The 22,659-nt window shown below is 38.6% G+C and overlaps 1 protein-coding gene across 1 annotated transcript; it reads left to right on the forward strand.

Annotated features, from left to right (window-relative positions):
* Positions 1-13,166: 13,166 nt before the first annotated feature.
* On the forward strand, positions 13,167-22,289 carry LOC137181153 (SAM pointed domain-containing Ets transcription factor). The gene is made up of 6 exons (XM_067586592.1): positions 13,167-13,480; positions 17,309-17,753; positions 18,453-18,650; positions 18,855-18,902; positions 19,313-19,447; positions 20,361-22,289. Exons 2-6 carry the CDS (start codon positions 17,318-17,320, stop codon positions 20,537-20,539), a joined length of 996 nt encoding a protein of 331 aa, XP_067442693.1. The 5' UTR covers positions 13,167-13,480; positions 17,309-17,317; the 3' UTR covers positions 20,540-22,289.
* The last annotated feature ends 370 nt before the right edge of the window (positions 22,290-22,659 follow it).

Consider the following 22,659-nt stretch of genomic DNA (forward strand, 5'->3'; position numbering starts at 1 on the left):
GTCATAACAAAGGTATACTACATCTCTGTGTGTTTATGTGCCAGAGACAGTTTGTGTGTGTTGGTGTGTGAATGTGATATCTATGTGCATGCAAGGCGGTGAGCATGACGGTGAATGGGCTTGTGAAGACATTGTGTGACAGGGTAACTGAGAACAAATATTGACTCGTTTCAGAGTGGATTCTGCCGGAGTGAAGCTGCTATCACGTCTCCCATCTTTCATATCGCTTGAGTCAATAGGTTTGTTTTGTTTGATAACTGCCTATCATTTCTGTCAAGTAAAACAGGCCAAGACTTCCAGAGCAATGAAGTGAAGGAATGAAACAAAGGTGTCATAGATAGATAGTATTTTACTCTTGGAGAGGAAAACGTGAAACTGTACCTGACAGAAGGTCTTCTGTTCAAGTTAATTAATGCAGAACAGCATTTTAGAGCTGCTCAAGCCTTTTTAGTCACTTCAAGGTGTGCAGAGAAAATGCATATATGGGTAAAAACAAAAGTTACGGATAAAACCATTTACTGTATGTCTATAATCCACCTGTGCTGACTGTTCAGGATCACTGGTGGTTTATAATTTACATGTAAACAAAGCTGGAGTAATACGTAATGGAAAACTGGATGTTTGAGGCAAACTGAAATGTCTAATTAAATCTCTTCCTAACCTTTCAAAACTCAAATGAACATCTCATTATCGTCTTGCCCCCAGCAATGCACAAAACCACAGATGAATTATATGCATCACGACACATCAATAATATAATTTATTATTATCCCCCTGAAAATCAGCAATTTAAGATCAAACAATTTGAAATTTTATTTATAGAAATGACTCTCACAGTTACTTATTCAGTAATAACCACAAAAGTGCGTCATAGTGCACTGGATTTTGTGACAGGAAACAGCCGTGTCTTTTCATACACCATCTGGTTGATAGAGGGCCTACCTCCCTGAAAGTATCAATGTGATTAGATTAGGTGTTTTATTTGTCTGGGTGGAGAACGCTGTAGGCATCATAAACGACAATCGACGTGAGTCAAACTTTTTATGAAAGGATGGCAAGGAGCATCACGAACTCAGAATAGAGTAAACAGTGGAAAATCGTTCGTTCAAGTTTAAGTAGTGACTCTACAGTGAACGCATGCTGCAATTTACATGTAAAATACATCATTCGAAAATTCCCTAAAGGTGAAAATACAGAAGAATTGGCAGCAAAATGTATAAGAAGTAGAATAACTTATTATATATAAACTGCCCCTTATTCAGAGTAATCTTGATTCATAAGCAGCATTTTACTGTGAAGTTGTAGCTGGTCCAGCTGGCACCAGGTTTCACTGTTTTATATGTGCTTATAGTAGCAATCCAAACCCACATAGCAATGAAACACATGTTATCAGATTATCACATGTCTATAAAATCTTTATCTTTAAAATAAATATACACTACAGCTGTTGGATGATTGTAGTTGATTAAAATGTAGGCTGTAATCGTCAAGAGAAAGTATAAAGTTGCACAAAACAAACTGAAGAAAATGAAAGTACCTCATATTACACTTAAATTTGCACTCATTCATATTTTTGTTGTAACATTTGAACAAATGACTTGTAATATGAAAGGAGTTCATACTGATAAACCCACAGAGAATCATCACCTGACTCTACCGTTTCCCTCATATAATATTTTAGCATCTTTCAGCTTATTGTTTTGGTTTTATGAGCTGCAGCTATATTTTTGGTTCACTCTCACTGTGTGTTCAGACAGAACACAAACGGATTTTAAAGGCCGGACAGTAGCATATATAGACGATAGAAAGACACGAGTGGACAAAAATTCACCTAGGCAGTGCGAATTGATGCGAAGACACATCAATGCAACATCTGCATGTATACCGGGGCTCTGCTTCATAGATGTGCAGAGGTGAGATGGGAAAGGAGAGAGACCAGAAGGAAATAACAGAAATAACCGATGTTTCCGGTGAGTTCTGACTTTGTTCAGAGGCTAAACTGAACACAAACTAACAGACATGGTAGGTGTGTCCTTGCTGGCTAGCTTACAGCTAACATACAGTTGATACACTGGCTGTTTGTGGTGAATAAACACAAACAATCCAACTGTCAAACTCGCACGAAAGACGCAAGGCAAAAATTTGATTCGTGTTCCGTCTGAAGACATCATCACAGATCTTATTAATGCCATTTCTGGGCAACAGCAGGCAGCAGTTTTCAGTGAAAAATCTTTGCCCAGCATCAAACAGCAGACAGACAAAGTTTGCATCTGGTGAACTTATTTGAGCATTTAGCAGCTACAGAGTTAGACATTTCCTTCAGGAGTTGGTGAAAGTATTGCTGCTTCATTGTAAGTACAATGTAAGTGATGGGGGACAAAATCCACAGTGTGTCCTCACAGTCATTTTGTGCAAAAATGCATTTAAAAGTTTATCTGAAGCTCATATGAGGCTTCAGCAGTCTGAGTTAGCCATATCAAGTGGATACCTGCCACATTTACAGTCTTTTTAGCATCAAATTCCCTCTTTGTGTTTCCTCAGACAGTGTTTCCCTCTTGAGCTGCAGTGGAAGTAGAGTAACAAAAAAAGGGACTTTGGCACTAAAAAGACTGTAACGTTGACAGATATCGACTTGATTTGACTAATTTGGAGCCTCATAATAGCTTCAGATAAACTTTTAAATATTTTTTTTTCATTGTAAGTACATTATGAAGGGATCTTCTAATGGCCAGTATGAACAGGAGGAATGATTATGGCAAGAAAAACCTGTTTCAATGTTCATTTGGGCACCTGACTGTTGTTTTAAGACAGACTTGAAAAAGTGTGAACCTGTCCTTTAAATATGTTTGAGAAATCACCAGCACCTTCAGAAAATGTAGTGTCTCAGTTTGTTAAAAAAAACTTCCAAAGCAACGTCAAGCAATATAAAAGCAACTGGTGGGCACTAATATCTCTTGATCATCTTCATATTGTGATTATTTTATTAAGCATATTATCACTTAAATCTCCTGACTTTTTCACATGTATACATGTATTTATTTAAATGATTAACTATCAAATTAAGAACTAGTCTATCAATAATCCATCAATATGTAATAATCATCTCCTAGGAAGATATAACTGTATTGTAATAAAGAGGTGAACACACAATTTCAACTCCACATTGTCTTGAAGGCATGGTTTGCTTTGGATTGGATCCATGACATCAAAGACTGCTTCTACTTCCGTTGCCTAAAAGATTCCAGCCAAAAGAAGGTGTGAAGCTCCTGAGCTCCGTTTTTCCAGTTGCAATTCCAAGCAACGATTCCAAAAAGGACGCCTTTGTGCAGTCTGCCTCCCCCATGCTCTTATTTCACCTGAAGAGACAGTTAAACCTTAATTTGCCCTGACGCAGGAAGTGCCCCTCTCACCTCATCCATTGCAGTATGTTGGGTGGTGTGGGCTTTGGAAATTTTTAAGTCAATGCCTTATTCTCAGAACTTGAGTGATTCATGGTTATTTGGAATTCTCTTTTGTGTGAACAGACCCACCTTTTACTTCAGAAAATGTTAATTACTATATCTCCATCAGCAAGATGTGTTTCATCTTGTGTGTCGTCAGTTTTATGCAGGATGTTATCTAAAGTATAATCTCCAGGATGATTAGGCTGTCGCTCCGGAGAACAATAGTCATCAGTGTTTCATCAATAAAATAGAGAGATATAGGTTTTTCTGGATATGTCTATTCCTGTACGCAACGGTATGCCACCAACTGCAAACCATCTACTGTTTCAGAGTCATTTTCCTGGTGACATGCAAAGATGCATCACAAATGTAAATTAAGAACTCAGTAGAATTTAACAATAATTTAAAGCTGTAAAGTCCCTCATGTTGAACTACAACAAAGACAACAAAGCATCTGGATTTGCATTTGTGAAGTTGTCTTCTTGCTGTTGGACTGCAGAGGAAAATATCAACTGATCAGGTAACGTGACACTGAATAAATGAGAAAGTTTGGCAACGTTGGCACTGTCGACCAAACTGTATTTATTATTAAACTAATTATTTATATTTTTTGTTATCATTAAAGGATAAGGTTGGCAATATATTATAGAATATATTCTATTTTTGTTATGTCGACAAATCTCATTAAAAGACATAAACCAACAATGTGTTTGTCTGTCTCTCAGTACTGTCTGACTTTCCCTGTCCTGTCTGTGGCACTCAGGCCCAAAACCTATTCATTCCTACTAAAGATGTAAAGCTTTAGAAAAGTAGACACAAACAGATAGTTACATTTTTGCAAAATGTAACTATATAAATAATTTCAAATAACAAAAGTGACTCAAACAAGAGTAAATAGGGTATTTTTTGGGACTATTTCCAGATGCAGATTTGGTGCTCTGGTGAGCGTTTACAGCAGCAGGACAGTGAACAGTGGGATTGATTACAGTCCCATTAAAGGAACATGTCACCCAGTGAAGTAATTTGGCTCACTGATGTGTTTGGATGATTATGTAGGCCTATGGCACAGATGAATAAGCTGTATCAGTCTTTGGCTACACAAGCCAAACATTCAATATCACCAGACTTATTCTTTAAATCAGATTCCACACCAAACATAAATCAAGTCAACAGTTTTCCATTTAATGCACCTGCTTCTACATGACATACTTTTTTTCTGATTTACTTTTTTCTGTCACAGCTTCAGCCTGCTCAGAACGCTTCTTTTACTTCCCCTTCAAACTGACATCTGATAGTTCATATAGTCTTTGTTGCTTAAGTTGTTCACTTGCATATTTTGACTCAGATATGTACATATATATACAGATTTATCTGAGTTGACATTTTGTGTAAAGAATGAGAAAAAGAAGGGAAATCCTACTACTATAGTTTATTTATGTAGCCTCTGCCGGAGCTGGCAGAAGTCTGCTGAGGCGAAGCTTCTGGGAACTAACCAATCAGAACAGGGCGGGCTCATCTCTTAAAGAGACACAAGCTAAAACAGCCTGTTTCAGACAGAGGCTGAACTGAGGGGCTGCATAAAGGGTCAGTATAAGATAAATAGAGAGGCGAAGTTCCTCCCCTCCCACTGTCCCCCATGGGACCTTATTTTGGAAAAAATGTACAGTAATCAACAGCGACAGACAAATAATTTTTTGATCCTGTTTAAATTGTGCCATGAATTGCACATACGATGTTTGTCAATTTACATCACCACAAAAAGTTCCCTGTTTTAAAAAATTAAGCAAAAAAATAATAAAGTACTGCTCACTGAACTACATCTCTCGTCTCACACATTATACGTCACCAACACCAACATGGCCGTCACCTTTGTGCATTTCATTTCATTCTTCCAGAACAAGGGAAAAGGTAGAAAAGAGAAGAGTTAAAAGAGGCGAAACCAAGCAAGACCCATTGCTCATGTTACTACATCCTGGTATAAAACACACAGGCATCATGTTAATGTTAGCTTCAGCGGCTCTTGGTAGCTTGTGGAGAGAGAAACTTATGACGTTACTTACGCGACTTTTGGGTGTGTTGTCTTTCTAATTATGTATTTTCACATTCTTATACTTCAACAGTTTTACTACAAACTGCAACTTTCTTCACTTGGAAAATTATCTTTTAAACTGACAAACATCATATGTTTACTTCATGGCACAATTCAAACAGGATCAAAAAATTTGTCTCTCACTGTTGACTACCATAGATATTTCTTCCGACATAAGGTCCCATGGTGGTCCAGTGGAAGGGGAAGGACTTCACCTCTCTATAAGGAGTTTTTATAACTGTAAATCATGCAAAAAATATTCCAGTAGTGCCCAAGAATAAAAGTATAGACGGGGAAATGTGCATGATATTTCCGCTTTAACAAGAAATTCTACAATATTTGTCAACTTATTGTCATATGCTCTCTGGCAGTTTTTGATAATTGCATTTATTTATAAGAGAAGCACAGGGGCTTTCCTGAGGCTTAGGGGTTAAGATGCTGACCATGGACTGCAGAGTCCCTGGTTCGAGTCCAGCCTTTGTTGCATCTCAGTGTATTTGTATGAAACTCTTCGAACTATTCAAAAAATGTTTCCTGTCACACATGCATCTGCACAGCATCACTGATCTACCTTCGTATCCTAGCTCACTGACATTTGAAATCACTGGTATTTGATCAGTTTATCAGAAAAAGCTTCATTCACTTACAAACACTTTCACCACTGTATATGATGTCTGTTCTTCCTCATCTCAAACTTTTACACCCCTGAAAGTCTTCATTACATAACACTCCACTTGACCTAACATCTTGTTTTTTTTTGCACATGTGCAGGTTGAGGCATGTGTCTGCAGCACTAACTGCTTTAGATGCCCTATTTTATTGCCTTGGTGCATGGCCCGGCTGTTGAAGAAGAATATCGGGGAATGGATCTCAACTTGATTTAATGACTGTTCTTGTGAGAAGTAACATTACGGGTGACTGCATCTCTTAAATGGCAGTCATTCAATATCGCTCCAATACTGTTAAATGCATTCCATTGTATTCATTGAAATGTATTAGCAGGTATTTCCATATGAAATGTGCCTGACATGGTGTCACATATATTTGTAGTGGTATGTATGTAAGGTAGGTAGTAGTTTGCATCACATTTTTCCAAACTGACTAAAAACTGATTTTCCGTCTGATTAACTCGAAAGCAGTTGGAGGAGCTGTCATACCACCCTCAGAAAGGATACAGTAATTCACTTCATGCTCCTTTTATAACAATATGACACATATTCAGTCAACAAAGCTTATTCTGAGGCTGACTACTAGAGGATATTGACACTGCTATGACAACTCAGGTGGGTCACTGACATCTGTTTACAGTAGGGGCACCTGCACAGTCATTACTCATATCAAGATCACAGAGGACCAATTGAGGCATCTAGTCTGTTAGCTTCTTTTGGCCCAGTGTCTTTCAACCATGAGAATGTTGTTCTAGAGCCAAAGAAAAGGTCAAACACTAGTTGAACAAACTGCCATGCAAATTTTGTTGGTGAACTGGATGCGGGTAAAGCCAAAAGCAAACATCTACTCCTCATAGAAATATGTCAATATTTTTTATATGTGCAAACTCTTTTAAAATGTTACAGTATGTTTAGTTTTAATTACAAGGTAATCTCACTGTGTACTTTGCCATAAATTACAAATGTGTACACAAGCTACAAAATTTTTTTGCATAAACACTACGCACTCATACATAATGAAACACATACATGCATTTATACACAAATGCATACAATAAGACGCACATTCATTTCAAATTTCATATCGAACTGGCCAAAGAAAGGAGGCTGTCATCGCTCATGGTTTGATTTGGTGTGTCTACAAACACACAGACTCTAAGAAGCCTTGACGCAATTCTGCACACCCCCGCTGTATCTTACAATTAGTCCATTCAGATTGTGGCTAACCATATCAAACTCACAGGTCCTGCCGTGGATATAAAAGAAAAGGAAACATGTCCCAGATCTGAAAAAGTAAAAAGAAAGTTTTTGCTATCAGAGGACTGGCCTTTAAGTGACTTACATTGTGAATTAAAAGCAAGATTAGAGGGCAAAGATTAGATATGCAGTAATAAGTACTTTTATTGTTGTGGGTGCCCACTACTTTCCGAGCAACAAGCATTTCCTTGAAAGCCCGTTATTTCTATGCTTTTGACAGAGCCACATTGTTCAAACATGCTTAAATTACGCAAAGCGCTCCTCTAAAGAAAACGTTTTTTATCACAAAGCATTATTTTACAGTTAGCAAACAGAATTCACAAACAGTTAAGTTTTTACATTTGTGGTTATTATTTACTATTTCTAAACTAAAGAAAAACAACCATTTCAAAGGTGATATGTGGTGGTGACGACAGTTTCTTCATCCAAATAAGAGTCAATACTCTGAAGTATCTTGCTGTCTTATACGTGCTTAATTCCTGTTGTTGTTATTGTTGATAGTGAAATCACTCATGCAACTGAAATGGCACATTGTTAAAATACAAATCAGGCAAAAAAAAAAAACTCATTATTTTATTCCACAGTGTGAAAGGCTGCACTGTAAATTCACTGTAAGTTTAATGTTATGATGATAGACCAAAGGTGCATGCTCAGGCTTATTTTTGAATATAAGATAAAATTATGACACCACTTCAACATATATGATCAAACTGTCTTTGTGGTTGTTTCACAACTTCTATTTCTGTTCATGAGAAATGTAATATTCTTTTAAAGATTCAGTAACAAAACCAAAGGCCATATAGCTCTATGATTGTAATAGCTATGTGCTATTTCTGTAACTTATTTCTTCAGGACAGAATTGATGCACCACACCATTTCTTTTCACCTCAATAAGAAGCGTGGTATTAACAAATCATAGGCTGAATTTTACAGCTGAGTCACTTTTAATATGTCAGTACTTGACATCAACTGACAAACAGGTTAACGGCTGGCAACCATAACCAAAGCATAGCTAACATTAACCCTAAATGAATCTTAACATTAGTTGGTTTGACACAAAAGTCACTAAACTCAGTTGATAATTAGTTGTTAATTAGTCCACAGACAGTCCAAATAAAGTAAAAAACAAAAGTAAATCATGTTCTGTTGTTATAAATGTGAGAAAAAGTTATGGCTACGTTAAACAGCTTGAAGCACAAGCTGCAAACAGAAGTGTATTAAACCTAGCCATGTTGTGGCAAAAATATGCCCTGTTGGGTTGGACAGTGGAGAAATTAGTTAACCTCCACAGTGGTTTGAGATGTTTTTATGAAAAATTTGATTTTTTCTAAGGTAAAAACTGATCACTATTTAAATTCATAGTGACAAACATGAATTCAAGCTAAGCACATGACTGAGCAACATGAGGATGGAATTATATAATTTTACTATTCAAGTCAGGAAGAGGTGAGTATTTGATGTTAAAATTCGTTGTTTTTTAATCACTTTAACCAAGTGGTGGAATCTAGCTTAGTATGTACATAAACAATGTTTATTTGTACTTTGTATTTCCATTTTATGCTGCTTTTTTTCTCCACTACATTTATTTTAAAGCTACAGATAAGATTTTATTTACAAAACCTATCTCATAACATATAATGAACTGTCATTTATCAGAGTACCTGACAGTATATAAAATAGTCAAGATTAGCTCTGTCTCCACCAGATATCACACGAAAGGCCCTATTCAATAACAAATATGCTGTCAATCAAGCACATAGTCTAACGTTACACACCCACACAGTTCTGGGAAGAGATCCAATCAGCGAGATTAAAAACACTTGTGGAGGTGAACCATAGTTTTGTTGGGCCTGTAAAATGAATTGAATTCAAAATTGAATTAAAAATAATAATCCAATTACCTAATATATTTAATAATAAAATACTCTGCTGAAGATACCTTTGCACTTTTACTAAAGTAGGAATTTGAATGCAGAACTTTTATTTGTAATGGAGTGTTACATTATAGTATTTCTGCTTTTACTTAAGAAAAGGTTGTAAGTATAAAGAATATATATATATATATATACATTCATTCATTCATTTATAACCCCAAATTTCTCCCGATGGTCAGGCCAGTACCTTGCATAGTAGCTTGCTGCCATCAGTGTGTGAGTGTGTGAATGAGCGGCAAAACACTGTAAAGTACTTTGGACAAAAGTGAGCAGCCATTTACTATGTACTGATAAAATAAAAGTGTGGAGTGACTCTAATGTTTGCAGTGTCGCTCTGACGGTCGGTCAGTCCACCACTTTTGGTCCAGACTGAAATATCTCAACATCTATTATGAAATTTTTTGGGCAGATGTTCATGGCTCTCAGAGGATGTATCCTAATAACTTTGGTTATCCCCTGACTTTTCCTCTAGTGCCACCACAAGGTTGGCTTTTGTTGTTTTTGAGTGAAAATTCAAAAACGACAATGGCAACTATTGGATTTAGTTTCAAACATTCATGTTTTCCTCAAAGTTAATTGTACTAACCTCGGAGATCCCCTGACTTTTCATCTAGTGCTGTCATCAGGTCAATTCTTTTGGTTTATGACCAAAAACTGTATCTGCAAAACTAGTGTCATCTCCATCAGACTCAGCTGTACTTTAAGTGCTAATTAGGAAATGTTAGCATGCTGGTGAACATTGTGCCTGGCCAACATTAGCATGCTGGCATTTTCATGGGGAGCATGTTGCCATGCTGGTGTTAGCAATTAGTTTAAAGCACCACTGTGTCTAATGCGGTGTTTTTCAATCCTGGTCCTGAGGTGCTAAAACATGCAGGGCAGGATTTCGAATATAGGCTTAGGACCTGTCTGATGAACTAAACTTAACTATCTGAACTGATCACATCTGACCATAATTGGACTTTTGCTCATAAGGAGTTGACTGAACACAAGTGTGTTTAAGTACGCGTGCGCGCACACTCGGATGAATGCGCACACACTCTCATATAAACACACACTCATACATATGTCAAAGCACACAAACCGTCATTACATTATTTTATCTATTTTATGTCTTTGCTTGACTTTATGTTTGCTTTTTGATCCTACAACTGCTTATTTGCTTATTTTTGTGGATTACATGACTTTTGTATTTGCTTGTAATGCATACTGAGGTGAGATTCCTTCTATAAGCTTCTAGGGTTTTTCTAAATCTCACCTGCACAATTTGCTTCTTCTCTTTTGTTGTTGTGTTTCTGCTGCTTTGTTTTATCGTGCAAACAAACAAATAAAAACAATATTCTGTCATTCAATACAATCAAACCCAAATTTAATAATAATAATATTAACTTAATTTATATAGCACCTTTCAAAAATAAGGTTACAAAGTGCTTTACAATAAAAACAGAAGTAAATAAGATCCAAAACAAAGATATAGACAAGATACAATAAATTAAATAACACAACAAATACCATCAGTTAAGAAAAAGACATATGATAAAAGTAACTCTTAAGAAGAGATTTAAAAGATGACACTGAGTTTGCCTGCCTGAGATCTCCAGACAGGGAGTTCTGAACAGCAAAGACCCGGTTCCCTCCAGTGACTAGTGGAGACTTTGGAACCATCAGTAGGGCCCTGCTGAAGGATCTCAAGCAGTAATCAGGCTCATAAGGAGTTAGCAGTTCACAAATATAGACAGGAGTTTGACCATTCAGTGCTTTAAAAACAAGCAGTAAAATCTTAAAATCAATTCTAAAACTCATAGATAACCAGTGAAGGACAGCAAGGATTGGTCACTTCTCTTAGTAAATGTTAAAAACCTGGCAGCAGCGTTTTGTACCAACTGCAGTCTTTGGATGTTATGCCTGCTGATACCAGAATAAAGTACATTGCGCTAATCAAGTCTGGAGGAGATAAAAACATGGAGGACCTTTTCTAAGTCTGCAGATGAAAGCAATGACCTGATTTTGATTAGTTGTCTTAAAAGGGCAAAGCAGGATTGCAGCACATTGGTCACCTGAACACCAAAAGACAAAACAGAGTCAAAGATAACCCCTAGGTTGTGGGCCTCCTTACGAACATTATTAGATAAGTCACCAAGACTAGAGGAGAGGTTGTTAATGCTGCTCGTGCTGGGGCCTGCGGGAGTAATTATAATGACTTCTGTTTTGGAGTCATTCAATTTTAAGTTCATTGACATCCAATTTGTAATTTCAGTGAGGCAGGACATAAGACAAGAGACATCTGTGGTACCAGGCTTTAATGGGACATACAATTCGGTGTCATCCGTGTAGCAACGGAAATTGATGCTATGTCTACACCATAGACTATAAAAAATATTGACTAGCCACTGTGACATCACCCACTAGTTTCTGAAGAGCAGTTTTAAAGCTCAAAGTGGGCGGCTCCCCTATCACCATCTAGGCAGTGCCTGACTCCGCCTAACCCCTGGCTAATCCAAGTGGGCAAAGAGATGGAGCTGAGGCGGGCCGAATGAAGCCTGGTTGCTGAGACAAACCACCTAGCGGCTAGTGACCTGTCACTCAAAGCGGCCATATCCTTAATTATGCACGGCTTAATAAAATTTAAACAGGTGAGTTACAAAAAATTGACCCCCTGAACAGTTGTCATGAAAGGGGAAATAAGCTATAGGGACCAAAACCGTTTTTTTGTACCAGGCTGTAAACATGTTTATTTCTGCTATAAAGTTGGGCATTTCAACATGGGGGTCGCTTTTGGAGCCAACCCCAAGTGGCCATTGGAGGAACTGCAGTTTTTGGTACTTCTGCATTGGCTTAATTTTTCAGCCCCAGAGATTGCAGCTTATTCTACGCATGATTCCCCAGGGGTAGCATGTAAATGGTGAATTGGAGGGGACCCACAATAGACCCCTGGGGGACCCCACAAAAGAGAGGCACACAAGAGGAGGAGGCATCTCCAAGCATTACAGAGAAGGACCTGTGAGATGAACCAATCCAGAGCCACAACTGATTAAAACATTGTGGTCCACAGTGTCAAATGCTGAGCCGAGGTCAAGGGGAATTAAAATGGAATACAGATCGGTGTTGCCTGCAAGCTGTATGTCACTGGTGACCATGACCAAGGGAAGCCAGACTGAAATTTTTCAAATATTTGGTTGTTGTTTTATAAAAGAAATCAATTGCGTGGAGACAATTTAAAAAAAAATCTTTGATAAAGAAGGCAGCTTGGACATGGGTCTAAAATTACTTAAAACCGAGGGATCTGAAGAGGACTTCTTTAAAAGGGGGTAAATAGTGGTATGTTTAAAACAGGAGGGAAAAATACCAGTGAACAGAAGTGAACTTTTCATAGAAAGTTTTTTTTTCCTTCACCTCAAGTATAAAGAAAATGCTGATAAAACTTAAGTGACACTATATTCTTTAGTCTAAAATCACTTTGAATTGTCTGTCATCTAAGCACTCAGGTCATCTAGTAGTATTTGAGGAGGTCTGAACTAATCTGCAAGACACATGGCACTTGAGAGTCTCTCTCTCTCTCTCTCTCACACACACACACACACACACAGATACACACACACACACACACACACACACACACACACACACACACACACACACACACACACACACACACACAGGGTTGTATGCATAAGTAAACACGACTGGCCTATAAATATAAATTGCAGTCAATGGTGCTGGAATTCCTTTGCACTCGCTCACACAGTCACTTACCCTCTCTCCTTCTTACTTTGTACACACCCCCAGCAGGTGCTTTCACTTGAAGTTTAGTTTGCAGTTGTGCTTTAGGCTGTGCCTTTCAGGTTAAGTGAAATTCTGCCAGAAGCCTGGGAGGGTCCAAGGCCTCAGGCTTGGGGCTCTGTGACAGTCATCAGGGGGAAACAGATCGAAGGGTGTCCACTGCCTGCTGCACCTCTTTCCTCAGGTAGCTGCCAGGCGTTCTGTCTGATCTGAGCTCCATCCTCAGCAGAGTCACGCAGCTGCACTGCATCTGCTGCCAATCAAGTCTTTGCCCCTGGCCAACCAAGAGCACAGAGCATCTTTACTTCGGTAAGAAGACTTACACTGTGTCCTAAATGTGTGTGTGTGTAAAGACAAAATACAGTATTTGTTTGCTTGTTCACAGCATTATTATTATTTAAATGAGGAACATTTGTGTGACACTGGTTGTGTGGAAACCAATGAAAGACCATTTTGCTTTACATAATTACAATTGTTATTGTGAATATTTAAGTAGCACAGAGGTGCAAAAGAGCAAACTTTAGATACTCAAGTGTAAAGGAACAGCAGTTTATGGAAATTTGATTTTAAAAAATGGCTTGTTCATGAAAACATTTTAAATAATTACCAGTTTGAAAATTATGAAAATTATTGAGGTGTTAATGTAACTTGTTAAAACTCAAACCATCTACAGTGTTTTTAATATTTTCCTTGGACATTCCCCTTGACTTAGAAAAAACAGCTACTCCCTCCCTCCCCTGTAAAATCTCAAAATAATATAACAATTTGTGTAACTTTTAAAGCTACTACAGAACCCTGCTCTTTCTGCTTTGCTGCCAATCAGAGCCTTAAAGCTAGCTGCACTAACACATGCCTCAGGCCCCACGAGAGTCTTCATATCTTCATTTCGCTGCAAAAACAGGTGGCTGGTTTATTTCTCCATCCGTCCGTGCTGCACCTCCAATCTCCAGTGCCAGCCTCAGTTGTACAGGGATTTATCATCTGCATCATTAACTGTAAATACAGCCTTGTGTCAGAATTAATTTGGAGTCACGGCAAAGCATTTGCAATGCTTTAGTGTTTCCGAGGACACTGGCCTAATGCCAGTGCACCTGATTAACAGCAGGAATGAATCACCAAGTGCACCAACATCCCCCCTTTGGCAGTTAACCCGCCCAAGGGGTGAAAAAGGTAAAGGCTATAATAAAATGCAATTATGTTTTGCATATACAGAAAAAACTCTTTATTGTGATTCATAAAATAAACTAAAAGCAATGGTCTTCAAATTGTCACCTAAAAATAGACTGCTGTTACAATCATTAACACCTAAACCTAATTTATAATGTGAATAGGCAATCTTCAGATCCAAATCACTTCCTCCAGCCTGCCAGCAACAGTCACACTGCTCTACTGCTCTACGCAAAGATGGAACTCCTTGTTCTCAGAACAATGACTTCCTGTGAGTTTCCCATGAGAAACAATAACAAGGAAAAAGAAAATCTCCCTTTAACGCTCAGATGGCAAACAGTCACGCCTGGCTGTACACACTCCAGACTCAAACTTTGACTCCAGACTCAAATAACACAGACCTTTTTTTGTGACGAGCAGAGCGTTCAGTGAACGTTTTGGTCCCTTTTTAGATCACCAAATGACCTTTTTGATCTTTTTCAACTTGGATTGAATCATTCAGGTTAAACACACTTTTGAAAGACAAGACTCTTGGCTGTTTTAATCACTAATTAACTTTAATCTAAACACTTAGCTGACTTCTGTCACTTTAACTGTTTCAGCAACAATGATGAATTGGCTAACGGGTTAATTTTAAGCTAGATTGGTTGTTTTGGTCTACAACTTATTCCACTTTCATTTCAATAGAAGGTTTGGAAGTGAGAAATTTTAGTTTAACTCAATTTTATCAAGTTATTTTCAGTTGAAATTTAACACACAGGTTGTTCTTTGGTCAGTTTGGTTTAGTTTTTTGCATTTATAAAAACACAGAGATCCAATAATAAAGCAGCAATTATATAACATCCAAGGCGATGATAAAAAGCTCACCTCAAATAACCACTGTCTTCATTTTAAATGAGACCAAGCATGTAGAAGAAATATGGTTCCCAGGGTGGATGCCTGCATGGAGGGAGTCCTTTTCCTTCGGTGTCAAAGGCTGACTTTGCTGAGTAAATGGAGCAAGCTCTAATGCTCCTGAAATGAATATCAGCGACTTGACCAAACTCATTTAGAGATCAGTCAGGGTCTTAATCCCTCTCCCCGGGGGTGTGTGTTTGTGTCTTTTTCTTGTGCCCCCTCTTCCTTTTGGAAGAAGGTAATATGGCTAAATTTGCTTTGTTAATGGGCTTAGCGCAAGCTGTTACAGAGCAGAGTTGACACGCAGCAGCCAGGCTGGGATACCAGTGGCTTTTAATCTGATTCCTGATGGAGTGAAAGGGAGTGTGGGTTATAGTTTACGAGAAATTTGGAGATAAAAGGAAGACTGAGAAGAGGTTTTACAGTGGGGGGTTGACGACGAAAGACTAAAAGGGGGAATCTGTTTTGGGGGGCGGGGAAGATAACTTCATTTAAGTTTGGTAAGAGTGGAAAATGTCTCAATAGTTGTTAGAAGCCTTATAATGATTGTGTCCATAAGATAAAGAAAAGAAACATGTGAAAGGTTGAACATCAACAATGAAGGAAGGGTTTGCGCTCTTGGATCCAGGAAAGTATTGTCAGGTGCATGCGGGCAAAATCAACAGTCCTATCTGCACACTGACAAACAAAGTAAAAGAGGCTCCTCAGGTGTGAAAATAAGAAATTCCATGTACAAAAGGTGACAAAAAGTGAACATTTCAGTCATAAGATCATCATCAGGACAAAATGACATTTTTTCACAATTTGCACATGGATAAATTAATTGTTTTTGCATCTGAAGAACCTTTTCTACTTTTATCTGGCAGTGGCATTTTTTTTTGAGAGAGAGAGAGATGTTTAATGTCACCTAGATTAAGATCAGACTTTGTCCTCACAGATGATTTTGCCTGACGGATGTGGTCTATCATTTTAATCATTTTTATGAGACTTTAATTTCTTTGTGTCTTGACAAATAAAGCCATGGCTCCCCTTGAACATGTGCTCTGTGGGAGCACACTTCCTTTACTGTGGCATCGGCCACAACCACTGATAACCTGATGTGCGACAGCAGTGTGCCTTCCCATATGCCAGCTGTGGCAGGTACACATTATGGGTGCCATATGTGAGTTCACCCTGAGATTACAACACTTGTGCCACAGCTGACGTCCATAAATGAACACTTATCATGGCAATTTCCTGTTAAGAAGGGGCAGTAGCAGCTATCAGCGTCATCTCCATAAAACAGGCAACTTGGTTGTTTTTGGACATTGTGTGCACACTCTTCTCCACATTATCTAACTTCCATTTGATTAAAATCTCCAGCTGACAGTGGAGACAGAGGGCTGCAGAGACGGCACCTTGAAAGCCGAGGCAGGCGGTGGAGCAGCTTCAGGTCTCAATACAAGTCACCTACCCCCAAGACATCAGCCATTCTGGGCCACTGACCCACAAATAAGAGACTCAGTCAAATCCATTTCCCCCATGCCTGTCAGCGCTGTGTGTGTTTTAACTCTCTTGAGGGTCATTTCCCCAATATCTCCATTAGGCTCAGGGGTTCTTATAGAGCATTGACCAGCACTGTCTCACCTCAGTTCTGCTCAAAACACATAAGGAAAGGGATTCTCGCTTGCAGCTTCTCTGATGGAGTTTCTTACAAAACTAAAATATTTGCTGGTTTAGCAGCCAGATAATTGCAGGGAAGGAACAGTTAAAGAAGGTATCGTAATTCTGACTTAAAACTCAAATTAATTTTACTGAAAAACTCTTGAACTCAGCTTAGAATTATTGTCAGACAGGATTTTCCTTAAATGGACCCTGGTAAACTGCGGATTATAGATTCTTTTTTATGTTACACCTAGAACACCAAATACTTTTAGTGATCATTTGATTATTATTTCTGATTTTAGACATTTTTATGACAACTTTTTGCAAGGCACTGAAAGGATACTTTTAAAGCTTTATCATTCATCTGCAGCACACAGGTTAGAAATATAAAGTTTAATGTGATCATGTTCCTGTCTCCCTTCTCTCTAGCTATCAGATATGTCAAATCCAGTCGGCAGTTTATCAGAAGGCACGGTTTATGGATCCCGGACTGGGATGACAGAGGACTCCCTCACCATCTTGGAGCGAAACAGGGGCTCTGGAACACCCTGGGACATGGAGGAGACCAAGCCAAATGTGGAAACCTTGGAGCGAGGCCTTTACCTCTCCTGCTTCGACATGCTCCTCACCGAAGACACTGCCTGGCTGGTGAAAGTTTCAGAGGCCACCCCGACCCTCGCTGTGCCAATGACTCGCATGGAGCCCCGAGAGGAACCGGAGCAGTGTCCAGTCATTGATAGCCAGGAACAGGGACTCTCTCCTGGGCTGCAGGGGCAGGAAGAGGAGCGGTCTCTGGAGCAGGTGCAGAGCATGGTGGTGGGAGAAGTGTTGAAGGACATTGAAACAGCCTGCAAACTGCTCAACATCACGCCAGGTAGGTAACGTTCCACCACACCTGCACCTGCACAAAAGGGTGTTACAGTATTAAGGAATATAACTGACAAAGAAGCAAAACCTAAAAGTAAACAAAGCATTTTTCATGGCGAAAATATCCCAAAGTGTTGCCCGTTACTTGCAGGTAAACGGATATTGATTCAGAGATACTTAAGCAACTGGGTCTTACTCCCAGAATCAACACATTTGTATGGATAGCTCAGGAAAGATGTCACATCCAATAAATCATATCCTTACTGACGCAAAGCCATGTTTGCCAGCTCCAGGATCTGTTTAATCCTGACCTTTACATGAGGTCTTCTGAACTGCAACAGTGATGGTTCTTTCCTGTCAGTAGACGTGTACACAGTCTTAAGGGCGAGGCCCCTCCTGCTAACAAAGCAAACAGAGGACGCATTATGTATTGTTAAGCTTCTGGCTGTCATAAACCTGTGCAATCTACAGTCATCTGTTCTACTGATTAGAATTGTAGTGGCATAAAAGAATGATTATCTTGTGGTTTCAGTAAAACTATCGTGAGTAAATGCAGCAGAACATGACACACACTGTAAAAAGCTGAAAAAAAATGGGAATTCAACTTGACTTAAGATAACTCAAATAACCCTAAAACAGACGATTTACTGCTGTGGCAGCTGGGATGTTTCTCATCGTTTTCATATCTCTCGCTGTTTATTCTTAGACCCTATAGAGTGGAACACAGGGAATGTCCAAAAGTGGCTGCTGTGGACTGAACATCTTTACAGGTTGCCCCACGCGGGAAAGGCCTTCCAGGAGCTGACAGGAAAGGACCTGTGTGCCATGAGCGAGGAAGAGTTTCGCCAGCGCTCGCCACAGTGTGGAGACACGTTGCACGCACACCTGGACATATGGAAGTCAGGTGAGTGTGTGTGATACTCGTTGAACAAGTTCTTTATAGTCTGCTGTGTCTACTTCAATTGCTGTATTGTCTGACGTTTGGCCTTTATTGAACTTTTGAGTGTTTGCATTGCGTCTTGGTGTGTTTATGTATGTGAGATTATGATCTTTACATTTAAAGTTTAAGCTTTTCTTAATAAAGTGTCTGTCTCCCTTATCTCTCTAGCTGCCTGGATGAAAGAGAGGTGTACAGTTGGAGACACTAAAACTACTGGTAGGTTTGGTTTCCTTATACACCTGCTATTTGAAGACAGTAACAGACTTTAATAAATGAAAATAACATTTAGACTTATGCAAAATTACATGTAATGGACAATGCCCCATTCACTTTTTTACCCACAAGTAAGGTTTTTGATTATTTTAGAAACCTTAAAGAATAAGTTTACAGTTTTTCATGTCTGTCTTAAAACAATATTCAGGAGCCCAAATGAGCACTGAAATAGCCATTATTAGCAGGAGGAACGATTACAATGAGCAAAACCTCTTTCATTGTTTATATAGCCACCTGACAGACTTGAAAAATGGTGAACCTATCCTTTAAGGGCTTGTAATCTTTTAAGCCTGATCTGTTTATCTATATTTCAAATGTTTTTCATATGTGTGTGTGTGTGTATGTACATATAGGTGGTGAGGAGCTTTGGTCTGAGGCTGACTCGTCTTGTTCGGGACAGCCTATTCACCTGTGGCAGTTCCTCAGAGAGCTTCTGCTCAAACCTCACAACTATGGACGCTGCATCCGCTGGCTCAATAAAGAAAAAGGTATTTACATTTTTTGAACACTACTGTGTAGGCATGCTGCTCCAGGAATTTTAATCCGCACCCTTTCTGGCCATCCAGCAGTCCAATGAAAATGTATTATGACAATTGTGTTACTATATTTTAAAAAGGGGAAAAGGAAAAAATGACAATAAACTAATATATATTGTTTAAATTATAAACTTGAGCTGCGTTTTCACTTCTAGTTAATTGCAGCTATCAATCATCACTGACATATTAACTGCTGTCACCTGTTGCATATCAACTGAAACCTTTCAGTGCTTCCACTGACACTTCAACTCCTTCAGTGCTTCAATTCCACTTGCAACTCTTATAAAACATCTCACAAACCAATAATTAATATTTTAAAACATTTAAAGTCATTTACATTGTTTGAAAAGATCCGAAAAGACTCAACACGTCAATCTCATTAGCAAATTTTGAGTAGCGAAACGTATTTTATGTTTTCAAGTACAATAATTCAAACTGTTAGTGTAATAAATGTTCCTTATGACATTCATGACATTCATGGTTCTTGCCTGATGAAGGTCTGAGGACTGAAACATTGTGTGGGATTTTATGGTCCTTTCACACTCAGAGTTTATGGTCTGATGCACCTGAGACTTTGTGGAGTGCAAGAACTTTGTACTTCTAAAATCATTTTGTCCCTAAAATAATTTAGGTTTTGCTTATTTTTTTCTAATTTTGCTGCTCTCATGGCCAGGTCACTTTTGGAAAATAGATTTGAATGTGTCTACTGGTTTGAGTACAAGAACATTTAAAAAGAGAGCAAAGGTGTATGTATGTATGTATATGGAGGACTACATTGCTCTCCATATAAAATGTAAAGACCCGCTGCTTTGAACATTTTGTGGGTTTTCATGACAAATGTCAAATCTCTTGTGATTACCACCAGGTATTTTTAAAATCGAAGATTCGGCTCACGTTGCGAGACTGTGGGGACTCAGAAAGAATCGACCCGCTATGAACTATGACAAGCTGAGCCGCTCCATACGTCAATACTACAAGAAGGGCATCATTCGCAAGCCTGACGTGTCTCAGAGACTGGTGTACCAGTTTGTTCACCCAGTATGAGGCAGCAGCGCAGTGGGAAGAGGAGGAAAAGGAGGAGGAGGAGGAGGAGGAGGAGGAGGAGGAGGAGGAGGAGATGGAAACCCGTAAAAACTAAAATGACACAGTGTCTCACAATGCACTTGAAACACCTGAAACACATGAAAAAGGTGACTTGGAGCATGCGCACCGACCAACCCCAACGACACACGATTCCAGTGCCAACACTGAAACAGCAGCTGGCAGCTGCTGCATGAAGGCTGAAAGGAAAAGACAAGACAATGAGACAAAACAATGAGGCTTTTTTTTTTCTGCTGCAGAATGAAACAACCAGAGATTTCAAAAGAGAAAATTAATAAATGAACTGCCTTGTCATTTGCATGATCTGCCTGTTTATTTCTCCACAATGTGATTATCAATTATCCTTCATTCATTACAGTAAAAGCTTAACTGATTGCTCTTATGTACAAGCTTCAAGAAAGCATTTTGCTTTGTCTTTTTGTTTTGCTCATCTTGACCACTCTGTTTGAATTAGAGCCAGTTTCACTGCCGCAGATTAAAATGTGGTTAGGATTGTTTTGCTTCTTTTTTGGGTTTGGTCCTGACTGTTATACAAACACTCACAGCTCCCGTATCCCATCAACTACAGGACAGGGCACTTTTTTTTTTTTTTTTATCTCATCTCAAAGATACAGAGATGACAGATCCTCAAACCCTGCTGTGAATGAATGTCATGGCAATCTGTCCAGCAGGTGTTGAGACATTTCACCAAAACACACAAATGTTAACCTTACGGTGGCGTTGGAAGAAAAGTCAGGAGATCCCCATAGTCATTATAATTTATTGTCTGGGATCCATAAACATCTTTACCACATGTCATGACAATCCATCCAGCAGTTGTTGAGATATTTCTGTTTACTTCTTTTTTTGGGTTTGGTCCTGACTGTTATATAAACACTCAGTCAGTCATCTCCAGCAACCCATTAACCACAGGACAGGGCAGTTTCATGTATTTCTTTCAACCAAACTACAACCGCCAACCGTCTCAGAAGGGAGCATGTATCTACTTACTGAATGTGGGTGTAGTTCAGTAGAAAGAAAACAGTTCCAACATGAACCTGCTCACAACGAGGTCTGTGGTTTATCTTTAGTAACTGGGTCATGATTTCTGGAAAGAGACACTGCTGTTGAGTTTTTCAAATGTATTTTTTTTTTTTAGCTCTTTGAGCATCACAAGCTGACTGCCATTCAGTCCCGTTGTATTCGAGAGAAGGCAGACGTCTCTACGGCTGATATCTATATTTGATTTTGGGGTGAACTGTCCCTTTAACATCAGCGTTTTAGCATTGCTTGTTAACATGGCTCTTTGTCATATATTATTATGAAATTTCACCCCTCTGAGTTTATTTAATTATATTTTTATGTTATTTCAGCATTTTTTTTAAAACTCAGAATGTTCTTTTTTAAATGTCGATTTTTATTCAGCGACATTATTTTTTCAGTGAGTGTTTTATTTACAGGTTAAGTAAGAATTTAAACAGACTTTGGAAAGAAAAAAAAGATTTTGACACCAAAACTGCTTGAATTAAAAATGAAGCAGGATGAAATCACACTTCATAATAATGAGATATTGGATTATTCCATAGTTGTATATTTTGTCTGAATTTATTAGTGTAAATATTTATTTCATGTCTTATTTGGATCTCTATATTTTTCACATCACTGTGCTTGAACTGTTCATTTGTAGTTTGCCTAAAAGTCTGCCTGAGCTTCCGACAAGGCTCAATAAACTTCCTTTTGAACTCTCTATGCATCTGTGTGGTGGTGTCTTATATAATAAAGGGAATTTATTTCATGTGAATTCAGCTACATGTGCTTAACCCTCAGTAACAAGCTCAAAAACTATTATGTAATTAAAGTTAATGCATTTCTTTCCAATTAGGTCATTGTTGACACTTCATCTTTTCCCACCACTAACTGTTCTTTCTTTCATTTGGTCCAACCGGCTGTAAAGTTATCATAATTGCTCTTATTTTCAAATGAGTCACAAGCTGAAAGTCTGCCAAGAAAAGGTAGCCTTGAGCAATATAGTGCAGGTAAATACTTCTGTGTTTTTCATGCAGTGAATGAGAAGTAAACCTGAG

The sequence above is a fragment of the Thunnus thynnus genome, chromosome 4, assembly GCF_963924715.1.
Source record: "Thunnus thynnus chromosome 4, fThuThy2.1, whole genome shotgun sequence".
NCBI classification, from domain to species: Eukaryota; Metazoa; Chordata; class Actinopteri; order Scombriformes; family Scombridae; genus Thunnus; species Thunnus thynnus.